Raw genomic sequence first — 19,739 nt, forward strand, 5'->3', positions numbered from 1 at the left:
ACAGGGGTTACTGTATAGGAATGTATGACAGGTTACTTTATAGGAATGTAAAACAGGGTTATTTTATAGGAATGTATGACAGGGGTTCCTGTATATTCCACAGGTATACTGCTAATAATCCACCCTCTAGTCGCTCTCCATGTTACAAATTAAACTATTGTCATGCATTGCCCATTCCCACAGTGTCTACCACTATTTTCCTCTCCACCCACACCTACAAGTGACACCCACCTTGTCCAGCTCGGCCCTCTCCCGGATCAGCTTCTGTTCCAGTTCCTGTTCCTGCCGATGCCGCTCGGCAATCTCCTGCTTCAACTTGATAGAGTTGATTCTCTTGGCATCCCTCAGATCATTCTGAATACGTCGCACTGACTGCTCCTGTTTCTGCCGAGCGTACTCAGCATTCCGAACCTTCTGGTATAAGTTCTGCTCTGCATCCTCTCCCTTCACAACCATTTTCTGCAAGAACATGCACACCATGTTGTAACATGCAGGTTTAACATCAGAAAAGATCATTGACTCAACCAAAGAGGGTTGTTTCAAGTGGTAAATCAATGTAATGTGCACAAGGAGCTCCTTCACACAAGTTTGAAATAGTGCACTTAGTTCTGTGCAGTAATAATTACAAAGAAAACATGACAATATCAGACTCCACACTTCAGACTAACTTCAACTCACTGCAAGCTTCTTTTCCCTTGGTTGGGTAAAATGCCTGTGGTGAATCCATCAATAGCTACAACGCCTGTGGAGGATCCATCGATTGGCTACAATGCCTGAGGGGATTCCACTGATTGGCTACAATGTCTGTGGTGAATCCATCAGGTGGCTACAATGCCTGTGGGGAGTCCACCGATTGGCTACAATGCCTGTGGTGAATCCATCAGGTGGCTACAATGCCTGTAGAGAATCCACCGACTGGCTACAATGCCTGTGGAGAATCCACCAATTGGCTACAATGCCTTTGGAGAATCAACCGATTGGCTACAATGCCTGTGGGGAATCCATTGGATGGCTACAATGCCTGTGGAGAATCCACCGATTGGCTACAATGCCTGTGGGGAATCCACCAATTGGCTACAATGCCTGTGGGGAATCCACTGATTGCCTACAATGCCTGTGGGGAGTCCACTGATTGGCTACAATGTCTGTGGGGAATCCACCGATTGGCTACAATGCCTGTGGAGAATCAACCGATTGGCTACTGCCTGTGGAGAATCCACTGATTGGCTACAATGCCTGTCGAGAATCAACTGATTGGCTACAATGCCTGTGGGGAATCAACCGATTGGCTACAATGCCTGTCGAGAATCAACCGATTGGCTACAATGCCTGTGGAGAATCCATTGGTTGGCTACAATGCTTGTGGGGAATCCACCGGTAGGCTCTGTGTGTGTGTGTGTGTGTGTGTGTGTGTGTGTGTGTGTGTGTGTGTGTGTGTGTGTGTGTGTTGTGTGTGTTTACTATTTACAATTTATTTCATGAGTGAATGACCTTCAAAGTGACTCTGATATTTGACAAAACCGTGACATGACATGTATTGAGTTAATTATTCAAAGTCAATATGATGCGTTTGGCAATATTCCAGCAACATAAAGGTGGGGGACACAAGAAAAGGCTTCACACATATTTGGAACCATTTTAACATATATATAAATAAATTAAGATGCTACAAGTGAGTAATATAGCTTTATGCCACATCAGCAATTTTACAGCTATAGGGGCCATTAATTAGAATATTCCTTTTAGGCAACCTGATCCAGTAATATGAAACTGGTAGGTAAGACACAATATTTGATGATTGGGGGGGGGGTTATATAGCTTGTATGATATTATTCACTGGGAACTACAATTGTGCAGGATTCCCTGAAACAAAGGCTGTTAGTGTGGTCTGTGGGTTTCTCACCTGAAAGAACTTAAGTGAGTCTTCATGTTCCCTCCGCTGCTGCTCCGCGTACCGCCTCTTGAAGCGCGCCTCCCACACAGCCTGCTGCGACTCCTCCTTGTCCTTCTTCACACGCATGCTGTTGTGCAGCTGCGTCACCCTGCGAGTGTTGTGGGCCTAGAAACACAACATACAGGACATTATTAGACAGTGACACGGCCCACAACATACAGGACATTATTAGACAGTGACACGGCCCATGACATACAAGACATTATTAGACAGTGACACGGCCCATGACATACAGGTCATTATCAGACATGACACGACCTACAACATACATGCATTATTAGACAGTGACACGGCCCATGACATACAGGTCATTATCAGACATGACACGACCTACAACATACATGCATTATTAGACAGTGAAACGGCCCATGACATACAGGTCATTATCAGACATGACACGACCCACAACATACTGGTCAATATCAGACATGACACGGCCCATGACATACAAGACATTATTACACAGTGCATGACACGACTCATGACATACAGGACATTATTAGACAGTGCATGACACGACCCACAACATACAAGACATTATTAGACAGTGCATGACACGACCCACGACATGAACGACTCCTCAACAGACAAAGTGTGCCTTCAGTGAGTGAGTGAGTGAGTGAGTGAGTGAGTGAGTGAGTGAGTGAGTGAGTGAGTGAGTGAGTGAGTGAGTGAGTGAGTGAGTGAGTGAGTGAGTGAGTGAGTGAATGTGGTTTAATGCTGCCGTAAGCATTATTTAAGCTTTGTCACCTCAGACTTAGCAATATCAAATCTTGGCCAGACAGATGAATAAATGTATGAGCACTTGGACATGATGACAATCAGCCAGGTAAAGTATAACCACCCAATCATCAATGGTCAGCTGCTACATCAACGTAGGGGTACTAAGAACCTGTTCGGTTCCCCCACCCCTCCCCTCTGGAACACCAGCATGGTCTAATCTCTCTGCTCCTCGTAAAACTTTCATGTAGCATCATACATCTGTGAAGATCCGGATTAGAACTGGTGTTTAGCAGCCTATACTTGTCGTAAGAGGTAACTAACTATTGGGTGGTCAAGATTTCTGAATTGATGGATGTATGTTTCCCAATGTATCCCAAATGCATGGAGCGATGCTCATGATGTCAATCACTGGATTGCCTGGTCCAGACTTGATTTTTTACAGACAGGCGTCATATAGCTGGAATATTGCTGAGTGAGGCGTTCAACAACAACAAACATACTTCATGTAGCATCCCCCTTACATCCCCCAATGGAGCATAACACTGACAAGCAAAACAAACATCTCCACCCATAATCCCTTACTCTCCACCCATACATGCCATGCCTCACTCCTCCCCTGAAAGGATACCATTTTTCCTATTCCTGATCCTGTTTTAAATTCTGATCTTGATGAACGAAATCATTTCCTTTACTTTTATTTGTTTTACATGTTATTTTCCAGAAGAACCTTACATGTTTTGTTGTGTATTGGTTAATACCACACTCATCATTATTCCATATATATGACAGCAAATTATCGAGTCTGAACCGGATAAACCAGTGATGGATATTGTGAGCAGTGGTCCATGCCGTCGGGGTATGATGACACACAATCAGCCAAGTAGCCTAGACTGATCACCTGTTTCACGGAGTCGCCTCTAATAACCAACACAGATGGCTGGGGACCTATTCTCAGTTCCCCACAAGGAATCAGAGAGTGTGGGTTTCAAATTCCGGATGAGACTAAGCCCAAAACAGTACAAGAATCTGAGCTTTACTAAGAAAGTGTTATCCCAAATATAACATTTCTTATTCTTAACTTTTGGTCATAGGAGACATGGCAATTCACACTTCTCAGAGGGGTACTCAAAGTATGTGATCTAGAGTTGCCAGACTTTCATTTTTGTGGAAGCCTCGGTGGCTAGAGTTGGTTAGATCACTGACTTTGTGTGCTGGTGATTAGGTGCCTCACTCTTAGAGTGTGGGTTCGAATCCTGGATGGGACTCAACCCCCAAAAGTAGTAGAATTTGTACTTTACTAAGAAAGTGTTTTCCCAAATATAACATTTGTTACAGGAATCCTACAAGTAAACATGCCCTACAGGTAGACATGCCCTACAGGTAGACATGCCCTACAGGTAGACATGCCCTACAGGTAAACATGCCCTACAGGTAAACATGCCCTACAGGTAAACATGCCCTACAGGTAAACATGCCCTACAGGTAGACATGCCCTACAGGTAAACATGCCCTACAGGTAAACATGCCCTACAGGTAAACATGCCCTACAGGTAAACATGCCCTACAGGTAAACATGCCCTACAGGTAAACATGCCCTACAGGTAAACATGCCCTACAGGTAGACATGCCCTACAGGTAAACATGCCCTACAGGTAAACATGCCCTACAGGTAAACATGCCCTACAGGTAGACATGCCCTACAGGTAAACATGCCCTACAGGTAAACATGCCCTACAGGTAAACATGCCCTACAGGTAAACATGCCCTACAGGTAAACATGCCCTACAGGTAGACATGCCCTACAGGTAGACATGCCCTACAGGTAAACATGCCCTACAGGTAAACATGCCCTACAGGTAGACATGCCCTACAGGTAGACATGCCCTACAGGTAAACATGCCCTACAGGTAAACATGCCCTACAGGTAAACATGCCCTACAGGTAAACATGCCCTACAGGTAAACATGCCCTACAGGTAAACATGCCCTACAGGTAGACATGCCCTACAGGTAAACATGCCCTACAGGTAAACATGCCCTACAGGTAAACATGCAACATGCCCTACAGGTAAACATGCCCTACAGGTAAACATGCCCTACAGGTAAACATGCCCTACAGGTAAACATGCCCTACAGGTAGACATGCCCTACAGGTAAACATGCCCTACAGGTAAACATGCCCTACAGGTAAACATGCCCTACAGGTAGACATGCCCTACAGGTAAACATGCCCTACAGGTAAACATGCCCTACAATTTGTACACCACACACTGCAGATGCATGTTTCAAATCAAAGGGACTCCAGGCATCAGATGTGCTTCTCATTTGTTTATAATTGTTATTTATAATTTGGCTAACAAATCAAAGTAGTAACAACCCCACATTTGAAAGCAAGTTTATCTCCTGAATGAAAGATATCTGATTTAAGCTATTTAACACCATAAATGTAGTTACATGCTACTGACTTAAAAATACAAATGTTGACATGAATCAATTTAATTTCGAAAGAACGAAAAAATAATAATTTGCTTTTCCTTACAAGTCACACTACTAAGTATAACTATTGTTAGAAATAAACCGTTTGATATTCTTGTGGCAGACAAATTCTATTCTTTTCAACAGTCTGAAGCATAATTTTATTTTTAAATTTCAAGGGACAAGTTATTGCTATCAATAAAATCCCAGTAAATTGCAATTTCGTCTACTATAAGTAACAACACAATCTTTCTTAATTTCGCCCACTCTTGTATAACAACTGTCATGTCCAACAACTCCCTCTTAAGTGGGGGCGGTCGGGTAGCCTAGTGGTTAAAGCGTTCGCTCGTCACGCCGAAGACCCGGGTTCGATTCCTGACATGGGTACAGGTGTCCCCCGCCGTGATATTGCTGGAATATTGCTAAAAGCGGCGTAAAACCAAACTCACTCACTCACTCCCTCTTAAGTGTACACCAACTGTAACCTGGTCACAGCTGTCTTCACATGCATGTATCTAATTATATGCGGCTGTACTTGTATGTGTATACATGCCATGTTTCCCCACCCTGCCATTCCCCCCAAGAAGGGGCAAGAAGTAGCCCCAAACATTGTGTGTGTATAATGAAGAGGATGTTAGCCATGATATTCCTTGTCCTTTCTATATCCAGCTTGTAAACACTCTCTCCAGGTTGTACTGTTCTAATGTGTAGAAGTGCATGACAAAAACATACATGTGATTCAACTGCATCCTAAACAAATATATATTCTGGTAGAATCAGTTAAATAGTAACACAGCGATTACTTCAGCCATAACATCATGTACAAGTCTGTCAGTGTGTGGCCAAACTGTTTCCATACATACTGCAATCAACAAAGAATATCTCAGCATATCGTCAAACATTTTCGTGAAAATATATGATTTCTAAGTGTGCCCATCACATCTGGAACATATTTTAACAGTGCCATTACAAGTTCAACATAGCCTTGCTCCAAGTCTGTACTGAATTGTAAGTCCATGGATGTATATTAATTCTATCCTTATAATAGGCAAGTCTAGATAAGCGGACTTTATATGGATGTCAGTCGTTTATAGGGACAACTTGTTCTTATTATTCATATAATCTAGAAATTATGATTAAAATACAGTAAACTATGGTTATAACGAACACGCTTATAACAAACTGACCGATATAACGAACTTATTTTATAGTCCCGACCATTTGTTGCAAATATGCTGTATATCTGCTTATAACGACCTACGGTTATAACGAACTGAAATTAGTGGTCCCTTTGAGTTCGTTATAACCGTAGTTTACTGTATAAGTATTGACTTCGAGACGTGTGCAAGTTTACATTTTATCTCTGCAGTCCTAATATAAGGAATTTCAAATCGTGAAAGGTACAGTGTTGAATCCTGCTCTACATCTCCCCCAACAATGGGAGCTGAGTGATGTGGGTCTGTACTGTTTCCATCAAGACGAGACACACTTGGAGTAATTAGCAAACAGCTCTGCCATTTCCTGTCCCGTTTCCACGCCCCATTAGCCCGATAAGCCTGCCTGGTACCCTGCCCATGTACACAAGCCAGATAGCTGGGTGACGTGCAACCCATCACAGGGCCAGTAAACCCTGGCGGTACCTCCCCACTGTAAACATGCTGTCACCCACCCCACTAAACCAGGGAGGCTGTCAATCTGCATATCTCCCCACACACACAGGCTACAGATAACTGCTTTTTAATTGCACATTGGGATACTCAGGGCAGAGGGGACAGTTTATTTACTTAAACATTCGGCTTTAATGTCTATTAGATGTGTTTGTACTGTACTCTCCACGGCCTTTCGAGGGTGAGTAGATCATTGTTGCCTACTGTACCCATGCTTGTAGGACTATCAGTAGGGAGTGGACCATTGTTGCCTACTGTACCCATGCTTTAGGCCTATCAGTAGTGAGGGGACCATTGTTGCCTACTGTACTCATGCTTGTAGGCCTATCAGTAGGGAGTGGACCATTGTTGCCTACTGTACCCATGCTTGTAGGCCTATCAATAAGGTGTGGACCATTGCTGCCTGCTGTATTCATGCTTGCAGGCCTATCAATAGGGTGTGGACTATTGCTGCCTACTGTACTCTTGTAGGACTATCAATAGGGTGTGGACCATTGCTGCCTGCTGTATTCATGCTTGTAGGCCTATCAATAGGGAGTGGACCACTGTTGCCTACTGTACTCTTGTAGGCCTATCAATAGGTAGTGGATCATTGCTGCCTACTGTACTCTTGAAGGCCTATCAATTGGGAGTGGACCATTGCTGCCTACTGTACTATTGTAGGCCTATCAATAGGGAGTGAACCATTGTTGCCTACTGTACTCTTGTAGGCCTATCAATAGGGAGTGGATCATTACTGCCTACTGTACTCTTGTGGGCCTATCAATTGGGAGTGGACCATTGCTGCCTACTGTACTCTTGTAGGCCTATCAATAGGGAGTGGACCATTGCTGCCTACTGTACTCATGCTTGTAGGCCTATCAATAGGGAGTGGATCATTACTGCCTACTGTACTCTCGTAGGCCCATCACTAGGGATCGGACCATTGCTGCCTACTGTAATATAAACATCACTCACTAGGTCACAACACTTGCTAAAACACCTACCAACAGTCCTTGAGGTGCTAATATGCAAGAACAGTTGCTTAAACACCTACCAACAGTCTGTGAGGTGCTTATATTCAAGAACACTTGCTAAAACACCTACCAACAGTCCGTGAGGTGCTTATATGCAAGAACACTTGCTTAAACACCTACCAACAGTCCATGAGGTGCTTTTATGCAAGAACACTTGCTAAAACACCTACCAACAGTCCGTGAGGTGCTTATCTGCAAGAACACTTGCAAGGACACCCACCTCCAGTCCCTGATACGTTTACGTGCTAAAGGGCACTTGTTTGAACACCCACCTCCAGTCTCTGATACATCTACGTGCTAAAGGGCACTTGTTTAAACACCCACCTCCAGTCTCTGATACGTTTACGTGCTAAAGGGCACTTGTTAGAACACCCACCTCCAGTCCCTGATACATCTACGTGCTAAAGGGCACTTGTTAGAACACCCACCTCCAGTCTCTGATACATCTACGTGCTAAAGGGCACTTGTTAGAACACCCACCTCCAGTCTCTGATACATTTACGTGCTAAAGGGCACTTGTTTTAACACCCACCTCCAGTCTCTGATACATCTACGTGCCAAAGGGCACTTGTTTAAACACCCACCTCCAGTCTCTGATACGTTTACGTGCTAAAGGGCACTTGTTTGAACACCCACCTCCAGTCCCTGATACATTTACGTGCTAAAGGGCACTTGTTAGAACACCCACCTCCAGTCTCTGATACGTTTACGTGCTAAAGGGCACTTGTTTGAACACACACCTCCAGTCTCTGATACATTTACGTGCTAAAGGGCACTTGTTAGAACACACACCTCCAGTCTCTGATACATTTACGTGCTAAAGGGCACTTGTTAGAACCCCCTCCTCCAGTCTCTGATACGTTTACGTGCTAAAGGGCACTTATTAGAACACACACCTCCAGTCTCTGATACGTTTACGTGCTAAAGGGGACTTGTTAGAACACCCACCTCCAGTCTCTGATACATTTACGTGCTAAAGGGCACTTGTTAGAACCCCCTCCTCCAGTCTCTGATACGTTTACGTGCTAAAGGGCACTTGTTAGAACACACACCTCCAGTCCCTGATACGTTTACGTGCTAAAGGGCACTTGTTAGAACACCCACCTCCAGTCTCTGATACATTTACGTGCTAAAGGGCACTTGTTAGAACCCCCTCCTCCAGTCTCTGATACGTTTACGTGCTAAAGGGCACTTGTTAGAACACACACCTCCAGTCCCTGATACGTTTATGTGCTAAAGGGCACTTGTTAGAACACACACCTCCAGTCCCTGATACATTTACGTGCTAAAGGGCACTTGTTAGAACACCCACCTCCAGTCTCTGATCAATCTGCCGAGCCTTCAGATCCATCTCCGCGTTGACGGCAGCTGTGTTGAGAGATCTCTGCATGGTCGTGTTGTCCTCCAGTCGAATCTGTGTGTCTGTCAGATGTCTTTGTTCTGTGAAGAAACATACTCATAACAGTGAACTGTGGTGTCTATCACAAGACATTTGTACCATTGCCATAATACTGCAAGAGTTATCACTATTGTGCTATTATTTTGATAGTTTGCCAATAGCTCTAATCCTATCCGAAATCCGAACCTCCACACTCACAGCTAATGCTTTCAACAAGACATGAAAATGTCCTTCAACAATCAGAAAAAACATTCTTGAACAATTGAAAAATTAACAATTCTTGTCTAAAGACTGCAAGTCCAGGTATGTACATGGCACTGTGGTCCGATCATGACACACCAACATGGAACTGACCATCTCTCTTCTTGATGTCCAGGTGGCCCTTCGTGAGGGAAAGGTCAGCACTGAGCTTCCTCTTCTGCAGCTCTGCTGTCTTTCCATCCCCATCACTCCTCCTGCACACGACAAACAACTTTAACATCCAAAACTGGCTTCCTCAGGATCTATCACTTGGGTGAGACCAAGGAATATCTCCTAGGAGAAATCACTACAATGAAACTGCATCACAATGCTTTGCAGATCTCTGTGACATCATTACTTAGCATGGCGTCACAATCAAATAACATCACTAATCTTTGTGCCAATGAAGCTGGTGTTTTCAACTCAAGGTACAGGATATTACTGTATTCTGTTTCAAAAATGAACAAAGAGTCATTAGAAGATGACAAATCCCCCCAGCTGCCACAATAGCAAAAGGCACCACTTCAGACGCTGGTTAATACATGCTGGGTGATTGATTGATTGATTGATTGATTGATTGATTGATTGATTGATTGATTGATTGATTGATTGATTGATTGATTGATTGATTGATTGATTTAGACTACCAACATTGCATTAGTGTGAGGAAAGTCTGAAGTGAGGCTGGTCCAAGAGGTAAGTCAAGGGTGTGATGATGACAGACTAAGATTAATAGACAAATGGGGACAAGTTGGAAGTTTGTCGGATTCCTACCCACAATTTGTGGATTCCGGAATTGCTAAGAGCAGCACCTTATACCATTATCAGAGCTATTCTTACCCAGAGCCCCACAGACAGACAAGTATAGGATGCTGGGGACCTCTATTCTTACCCGGAATCCCACAGACAGACAAGTATAGGTTGCTGGGGACCTCTATTCTTACCCAGAGCCCCACAGACAGACAAGTATAGGTTGCAGGGGACCTCTATTCTTACCCAGAACCCCACAGAGAGACAAGTATAGGTTGCTGGGGACCTCTATTCTTACCCAGAACCCCACAGACAGACAAGTATAGGTTGCTGGGGACCTCTATTCTTACCCAGAACCCCACAGACAGACAAGTATAGGTTGCAGGGGACCTCTATTCTTACCTAGAGCCCCACAGACAGACAAGTATAGGATGCTGGGGACCTCTACTCTTACCCAGAGCCCCACAGACAGACAAGTATAGGTTGCTGGGGACCTCTATTCTTACCCAGAGCCCCACAGACAGACAAGTATAGGTTGCAGGGGACCTCTATTCTTACCCAGAACCCCACAGAGAGACAAGTATAGGTTGCTGGGGACCTCTATTCTTACCCAGAACCCCACAGAGAGACAAGTATAGGTTGCAGGGGACCTCTATTCTTACCCAGAGCCCCACAGACAGACAAGTATAGGTTGCTGGGGACCTCTATTCTTACTCAGAGCCCCACAGAGAGACAAGTATAGGTTGCAGGGGACCTCTATTCTTACCCAGAACCCCACAGACAGACAAGTATAGGTTGCAGGGGACCTCTATTCTTACCCAGAACCCCACAGACAGACAAGTATAGGATGCTGGGGACCTCTATTCTTACCCAGAACCCCACAGACAGACAAGTATAGGATGCTGAGGACCTCTATTCTTACCCAGAACCCCACAGACAGACAAGTATAGGTTGCTGGGGACCTCTATTCTTACCCAGAGCCCCACAGACAGACAAGTATAGGTTGCAGGGGACCTCTATTCTTACCCAGAGCCCCACAGACAGACAAGTATAGGATGCTGGGGACCTCTATTCTTACCCGGAATCCCCACAGAGAGACAAGTATAGGTTGCTGGGGACCTCTATTCTTACCCGGAATCCCCACAGAGAGACAAGTATAGGTTGCTGGGGACCTCTATTCTTACCCGGAATCCCCACAGAGAGACAAGTATAGGTTGCAGGGGACCTCTATTCTTACCCGGAATCCCCACAGAGAGACAAGTATAGGTTGCTGGGGACCAGGGCTATCTGTGGTATATAGTATCAACTGCTCATCCCTAGTATGATCCTTAACTCATTAATTCGGACGTAAGATTAGGAAACTCACATAAGTTTTGACTCCAGCGACATGTCAGCATTGTTATTTTCATGTATTCTCTTGGTCATGTCCATCTTCACGTCTCTGTAAAAGGAGATAAATAGGGTCAGGTTACAGACGGCAATGACTCCTGACATCACATTCATCATTCAAGGACTATAAAGTACCAGTCACTTCTGTGAATGTCAATCAGCCACAAAATACAACAAGCAATGACATACCTGGAAGTGTCCACCTTCTGAACCCGCCTCTTCTGAGCCTCCATGTTGAGGGAGATGGCCAGCTCGGCCAGCTCTTGCTTTAACTTGTACTGCTCCACCTGGGCACAGAGAGAGAGAGCGTGAGTGTTTGTTTGTTTGTTTGTTTGTTTGTTTGTTGTTTAACGCCACACTCAGCAATATTCTAGCTATATGATGGCAGTCTGTAAATAATCGAGTCTGGACCAGTGATTGAAAAGATGAGCTAAGATCTAAGCAATTGGGATACCTGATCCCATTAGTCGCCTTTTACGACAAGCATGGGTTGCTGAAGACCTATTCTACCCCGGATCTTTACAGAGTGAGTGAGTGAGTGAGTGAGTGAGTGAGTGAGTGAGTGAGTGAGTGAGTGAGTGAGTAAATGAGAAGTCTTTCTTGCACAAACATATTTTTATATATTGGTAATTGACTTAACAAATCTGTGATGGCATTAAACAATACACAGCCCATTTTTAATATTCAACAAAAACTCAGCAAACAACTACACTTGGGGGTAAAACATATGAAGACAATCCTGACTTAATCTGCTATTGCTTTACCTCTTTCTCCTTCAGCTTAGTTTCAAACTCCTGACTGATGTGTGACAGTTCCACTCTCTTGAGCTCCAGCTCGCTGAGTTTCGTCTGGTACTCCCGGGCGACCACATTCCTAGCAACATCAGCATATCATCAACATCGATAGCACCAACAGCAACATCAGCAACATAAAGGCAACAATATCAATCTGAGTCTATCTCTGATAAACAGAACACTTAAGACATAATGAAGACAGTAATAGCACAGCGCTAAAAGTTTTGGTTGTATAGCGTTTTAATAAGGAGTCAACATTTTGGAAAGCGAAGTCTGGAATGGAAGTTGCCAGTTTGAAACTACTGCTGTGAAACTCCAGAAAGCTGCTTTCTGATTGGCCAATGCAGACTTCATTTTTAACTTACAGTGAACTACAGTTATAACGAACTCAAATGGACAACTAATTGTAATTTGTTATATGCGTAGTTGGTTATAAGCATATATACAGCAAATGGACAAGACCAAGAAATAGTTCGTTATATCCGTCAGTTCGTTATAAGCGTGTTCGTTATAAAGGTAGTTTACTGTATTTCACTGGTCGGTTAAAGTTTGCGAAAGATCATTCTGATGTGACCCGTAATAGGATATCCTCAGATCTTTGCTTAGCGGTAGCAAGAACTAAGAGCTAATTTTAATGAGACTGTTGTTACCATAGGATATAAAGAGCCATATTGAGTGAGTAGCATGATAACGACAAGCTAACTTCCTTAAGTACCAAGATGTCTTCACTCACTGTTTGACAAACACTTTTCTATCCACCTGTTTCGTGCCTTGATCTCGTGATACACTCAAACCTATTCTCCTTTTTGTTCTCTGAAAGATTAAAATTATATATGACAGATACAGACTAATGTCTGACAAATTCTTAGGAACATTTACTGAATGGATAGCCATGTCTGAACAGGAAGCTGTAGTTTGGATCAGAACAAATAAAAACATATGTTTATCAGTCTTTTATCATCATATTAACTCTACTGGTACTACGGATATCCTTGCATATTGTTGTTAACTGTTGATGTTCAAACTTGGACTGACTCTGAGATGGAGGTGGACTGACACAGAGAGGACTGACACAGAGTGGACTGACACAGAGTGGAGGGTGGACTGACACAGAGTGGACTGACAGAGAGAGCAGGGTGGACTGACACAGACAGGACGGACACAGAGAGGACTGACACAGAGTGGACTCACAGAGAGAGGAAGGTGGACTGTCAGAGAGGACTGACAGAAAGTGGAAGGTGGACTGACACAGAGTTGAGGGTGGATTGACACAGACAGGACTGACACAGAGTTCAGGGTGGACTGACACAGAGAGGACTGACGCAGAGAGGAGGGTGGACTGACACAAACAGAACTGACACAGAGTGGACTGACACAGAGTTGAAGGTGGACTGACAGAAAGTGGAAGGTGGACTGACACAGAGTTGAGGGTGGATTGACACAGACAGGACTGACACAGAGTTGAGGGTGGACTGACACAGGACTGACGCAGAGAGGAGGGTGGACTGACACAGACAGGAAGGACACGGAGAGGCGGGTGGATTGACGCAGAGAGGACCGACACAGAGATGAGGGTGGATTGAGACAGACAGGACTGACACAGAGAGGACTGATACAGAATGGATGGAGAGTGGATTGACACAGAGAGGAAGGTGGACTGACACAGAGTGGGCTGACACAGAGTTGAAGGTGTATTGACACAAAGACTAGTGACACAGAGCGGAGGGTGGACTGACACAGAGATGAGGGTGGACTGACACAGAGAGGAGGTGGACTGACACAGAGAGGAGGGTGGACTGACACAGAGAGGAGGGTGGACTGACACAGAGATGAGGGTGGACTGACACAGAGAGGAGGGTGGACTGACACAGAGATGAGGGTGGACTGACACAGAGAGGAGGGTGGACTGACACAGAGATGAGGGTGGACTGACACAGAGGGGAGGTGGACTGACACAGAGAGGAGGTGGACTGACACAGAGAGGAGGTGGACTGACACAGAGAGGAGGGTGGACTGACACAGAGAGGAGGTGGACTGACACAGAGATGAGGGTGGACTGACAGAGGAGGGTGAACTCACCTCTTCCTTCTTGTGGGTATGGTCTTGGGATATCTTGGTCAACTTCTCCAGAGCATGATTTAACTTCTTGTCCTCAGCCAGACGTTTCTTGTTGATTGCTGCAACAGATGGCATCATTGTCCAGTAGCCTGTATTTGTTTCAGTGTCCCCAACAAAGGTCATTTTACTGGAGTGGCTTATCACCTGACCACCCTATGTTCATTGCTTACTTTCAGGACCAGTAAATATGTCAAACCACCCAATATGAAACAAATTGCTGTTGAACTGACTTTGTCTCCTGTTTCAAAGATGTGAAGAAAATTGACGAATCACTTCAAAAGTCCGGAATAATCATTAATATTTTACTTCAGATCAACTGTCAAACACAATTTCTAAACCTGAGAAATTTGTGAAGAAATAGATATCCTGTCACTATACTTGGTACGGAACTGAAGTCTCAAATTCTCCTCTGACATTGATAACATTTCCATTAGACTAATCCGTGGATGTCACCCTTCTAACAACACAGTTCATCACTCATAAGTCATCTGCTTAATTAATTTTTTTTAAATAATTCTATTCTATCCATGTGTGCTAATTATGATATTGCATGAACATACCACCAATTCGGCTCGGGAGCAGTTAGTGACTTGTGGGAAATTGTCTGTGTGTAATGAGGGGAGGGATGGGTATTGGATGTTTAAAGTGTATCACAATATTTTACAATGCACAAGGCCGTATTTGCAATATGTAGCAGGATATATTGTATAATTAAAAAGTTTGAATTCAGAAGCAATTTTAAACATCGATGCAGGAATCCAAGTTCATAAATGGAAAAAATCAAGATGCTGGACTGGACCAGCGTAATGTTAACTCATTCAAAAATAAATATGCAAGGATGCACGCTCCAGGACAGTGATGACTTGGTGTTACAACACTGCCACAGGAGAACTCCAGAATGCGAACTTGCATTTTGGAATTATGGAAACACTTCGAAGGTACATGTATTTGGAAAATGTGAAACATTAAACACATGATATAAATCGCTATTTGAAATCCCCCGATATACCAAACATTGAAACATGATATTGTGATAGGTATCATGGTGAGAATGAACCTCAATTTACCGATATACCGGTAATACTGCGCACCCTGAAATGAGGGTAAAATTCTACAGGAGTGAAGTTGTTTGAACAGCTTTAGTCGAACCTAATGGGACAATGATTGTCCCAAGTTTATCCCCTCCTTACATACAAAACCAATGTGCAATATCCATGCAATAGTGGCAATGATTGTGTCAATGTGATCACCATGGAGACAGAACTGTTTCAAACAAGATTTCTCCAGAAATAAGCAAGGAACAGTTTCAGCCTCAGTTCTTCTCCCCATGAAAGCTGCTGGGAGGCCAGGCAGACTGTCCATCAATGTATTCCTACAATATTTATAAGGGTAAAAGCCACAAAGTCAGGCTTGCCAACAGGTTTATCAGGATCGGTGATATAAAAGTGACAGTGTGTTTGAGGACGGCGACAGCAAGTACAGCAGTAGAATGACACAAGGGGGCAGCACCCTGCTTACCTGCACTCAGGTCAACAAGGTCACATGGGTCATAACAATATTTCCAAAATCTTATCTCCTAACATTTTAATCCCTGTCATCATACAGTGGACTGTCTAAACTGGCATCATGTTGGACCAGTAAAAGAGTTCCAGACTTCTCAGTGTTGTCAAAGGAAAACACATCACACATCACGCCATTAACACTGCTGATGAGAGATTTTGATTGACACAGTTCACAAACAAATTACCTTGTTTTCCTAACAGATTTAACAGACTCACCAAGTTGCCATCTTCCTGAGGCAAGGGAGTTAACTGACTATAAAAGTCCAGTTTCCATACTTGCCGAACTAGGCTGGAATTATGGAGTTATATCTTGGCTGGATTAACGAGTCTATGCATAGTCAAATCAAAATCACCATCCATTTCTTGAGCTGATGGGCAGACTTCAGTCTATTGCAGGATTTGCAAAGTTTGTGTACCAAATACTTAGCGTCAACAGATATATTCCCAATTTATTCATGTTTTTAGTCAAAGTGCTCACATGATTTGATGCACTTGGCGAAGTAAGACACGTTTTATTACAATATAAATCTTGATTATCGACCAGATTGTCTTCACTGGGCGACGCCATTTTATTTGAAGAAAATGCAAGTGATATGAGAACTGGAATCTGATTGGTCAATAGGAGGGACATAGAAGGGACATAACTCACAATAACCACTGGTGGCGCTACAAACGAGCCCAGAAATTCCAAGGGCAGATAATTCCAGGTCTAGTACAAAACTATATTAGAAAATTCACCATGCCAATGTTAACTGCTGTTCACATAGGGCCACGACAGCACTGCACCTGACAATTACCACAAATATATTTACAACAGTTTCTACTGCTACTACAATTACTAACACATCACAATGTACACACACAAATTGTCCACAATGACTTGGAGCGTACAAAAACAATGCATTCATTCACAGAGCTCATGGTACAATTATGCCTACAGATCGAACCATTTCAATGTTTGTACCTAATGGTAATATTATTAAATGAACCACAATTAGATCATGGAAATGTGGCTTTTCCAGGTAATTTCACAATAATAATAACCAGAGTAATAACAAATTATGGAGATTTGAAATGTGCTCTAGCTAAAACACAGATTTATCTGGGCCTACTCAGAGGCTGCCTTTCAGCCCTTAGTCTGCAGCAAATGTCAATAAAAATTCCTAAAATGAAATTGAAAGTTTTCCAATTTATGTTAATATATAAAACAAATAGCTAATTGTATGGCTTTGTCAGAATAGCCTGTGTTTCACTGAAGATAGGATGAATATATAGGTGGAGGTTGTAATACCTTGTTGTTTTCTAATGCATTCAATGCAATCTTAAAAATAAAATGTTAAAATGGCCTAATGGTTTAGTATCCTGGATAAATCCCTGTCATCCGTTAACACCATTATCACCCCAGTCATGGGTCATTTCTACTTGTATATTTTCTAAGCCCCTGGGGTTGAATAGAGAGAATACGGTAATGCTGGTGTGACAATAATATAATAAAACCACTGCATGACAAGACCCTTCTTAAAGTTTTAATGACTCTGCCTTGACAGTAACAGTAAGTTGACCTTATTCATTGAAGTGAGAGAAGTTTTTTACATCACCTTGAAACAAGGTTGGAAACAAATTCTTATTTCTTAAGTCAGCAAAATCTACTACCGAGTTGCCTAATGGTAGAAGTGGTGTTCCACAAAGAAACGTCACCAGTCTTCTGTTCATTTCAATACCTGGTATAGTTTTACAGTTGTATCATGATGTTCCAGCTAATGGGACGCAGAGTGAGTGAGTGAGTGAGTGAGTGAGTGAGTGAGTGAGTGAGTGAGTGAGTGAGTGAGTGAGTGAGTGAGTGAGTGAGTGAGTGAGTGAGTGAGTGAGTATGGTTTTACGCCGCTTTTAGCCTTATTCCAGCGATATCCCGGCAGGGGACACCAGAAATGGGCTTTACACACTGTACCCATGTCGGGAATCGAACCCGGGTCTTCGGCGTGACGAGCGAACGCTTTAACCACTAGGCTACCCGACCGCCCCTAATGAGACGCAGAAAGTGATTCAGATCTAAGACACATCACATACCACTCTGGGAAACCAACAATGATCCTGATCATGGCAAATATGGGATTTGAACCAATTATCTTTGATTCAGGTACGCCACTTTCAGTCAGGTGTGCTTAAAATGTTTATATATAATTGAATTTTAATTACAGTAATGAACACTATTCAAATTAAATTGCTACTTCACTTACAATTAGCTTGATGACGAAAAGTCAATTATTTTAAGGTAGTTCCAGTCTGCTGGCTAGCAATGAGCATTTCTCCAGGCGGGGGGGGCCTCCTGCAGAGAGGGGAGTATGTGTTCTCAAGGCTGAGGGACTCCTGCAGAGAGGGGAGTATGTGTTCTCAAGGCTGAGGGCAGCTGCTCATCACAGATGACATGGGAAGTCTCCACACCTGTCACCGACATACTTCACAGGCTCTCACATAGATGCAAATTGTCACCAACATCTCGAAAGTATGCATTAATTGACACTGACCTAGGACCTGTGCCATTAATATCATGTTAATGTGGACTTAAGTATGAGTTTATATTTTTCACATTCACACATAAAATTCATTAAGCAAATAGTTTGCGGTCTGAAACGCTTCCTCCCACTGTCTGGGTGTGGGGTGGGGTGAACACATGTGTAGACATGCTGTGATGAAGGAGGGGACCTAGCTAGTGGTACAGTGACACGTTGTGAGGCAACCATTAAGTAATAGAAGAACCCAAGTAAATCAATGTCTTCTCTCCTCCACTTGAGGAGAGGGGGGGTTGTTTATGTTGACAAACATCACAAGGGTTAAATTGCAGGTGTTTGTATTTTTCATGCACCTGAGAATTTGTTGCAATCCTCCCATGAATAGCAATCAGAAGCTCATGACTGGCGTGGAGCTGAGGCGCCATGGGATATAGAGGAGTTATGTAAGGAAGCCCCGAGGGGGGGGGGGGGGGGTCACTCTTGGGGGCAGGAAATGGGGCCAGTGTGTGAGGGACAGAAAATGGGGCACTGTGTGGCGGACACAACACAGGGCACTGTGTGGCGGAATGAATATTGGGCACTGTGTGGGGGACAGAACAAGGGGCACATCAAGGTGAACAGAACAAGGGCCACTGTGTAGGGGACAGAACGTGGGGGACAGAACATGGGGCACTGTGTAGGGGACAGAACCTGGGGGACAGAACAAGGGCCACTGTGTAGGGGACAGAACGTGGGGGACAGAACATGGGGCACTGTGTGGGGGGGCACTGTGTGAGAGACAGAAAACGGGGCACTGTGTGGTGGACAGAAGATGGAGCACTTCATGAGGGCAGAACATGGGGCGCTGTGTGGGGGACAGAACATGGGGCGCTGTGTGGGGTACAGAACATGGGGCAATTCAAGGGGACAGAACAAGTGGCACTGTGCTGGGACAGAACATGGGGCACTGTGTGGGGACAGGACATGGGGCATTGTGTGGGGACAGGACATGGGGCACTGTGTGGGGGACAGAACAAGGGGCACTGTGTGGGGGACAGAACAAGGGGCACTGTGTGGGGGACAGAACAAGGGGCACTGTGTGGGGGACAGAACATGGGGCACTGTGTGGGGGACAGAAAATGGGGCACTGTGTGGGGACAGGAC

The 19,739-nt window shown here is 44.1% G+C and overlaps 1 protein-coding gene across 2 annotated transcripts in view; it reads right to left on the bottom strand.

Moving 5' to 3' along the window:
- Positions 1-19,739, bottom strand: part of LOC124142741 (trichohyalin-like) — an 84,780-nt gene that overhangs the window by 38,675 nt on the left and 26,366 nt on the right. For both annotated transcript variants that reach the window (XM_048400736.1, XM_048400735.1), the window contains exons 5-13: positions 14,486-14,583; positions 13,140-13,219; positions 12,377-12,485; positions 11,802-11,899; positions 11,590-11,664; positions 9,588-9,688; positions 9,147-9,274; positions 1,904-2,059; positions 232-459 (exon numbers count right to left, since the gene is read on the bottom strand). In XM_048400736.1, the coding sequence (XP_048256693.1) occupies positions 232-459; positions 1,904-2,059; positions 9,147-9,274; positions 9,588-9,688; positions 11,590-11,664; positions 11,802-11,899; positions 12,377-12,485; positions 13,140-13,219; positions 14,486-14,583 (1,073 nt within the window). The remainder of the gene's footprint in view (positions 1-231; positions 460-1,903; positions 2,060-9,146; positions 9,275-9,587; positions 9,689-11,589; positions 11,665-11,801; positions 11,900-12,376; positions 12,486-13,139; positions 13,220-14,485; positions 14,584-19,739) is intronic.

The sequence above is a fragment of the Haliotis rufescens genome, unplaced genomic scaffold, assembly GCF_023055435.1.
Source record: "Haliotis rufescens isolate VD_foot unplaced genomic scaffold, xgHalRufe1.0.p SCAF_20, whole genome shotgun sequence".
NCBI classification, from domain to species: Eukaryota; Metazoa; Mollusca; class Gastropoda; order Lepetellida; family Haliotidae; genus Haliotis; species Haliotis rufescens.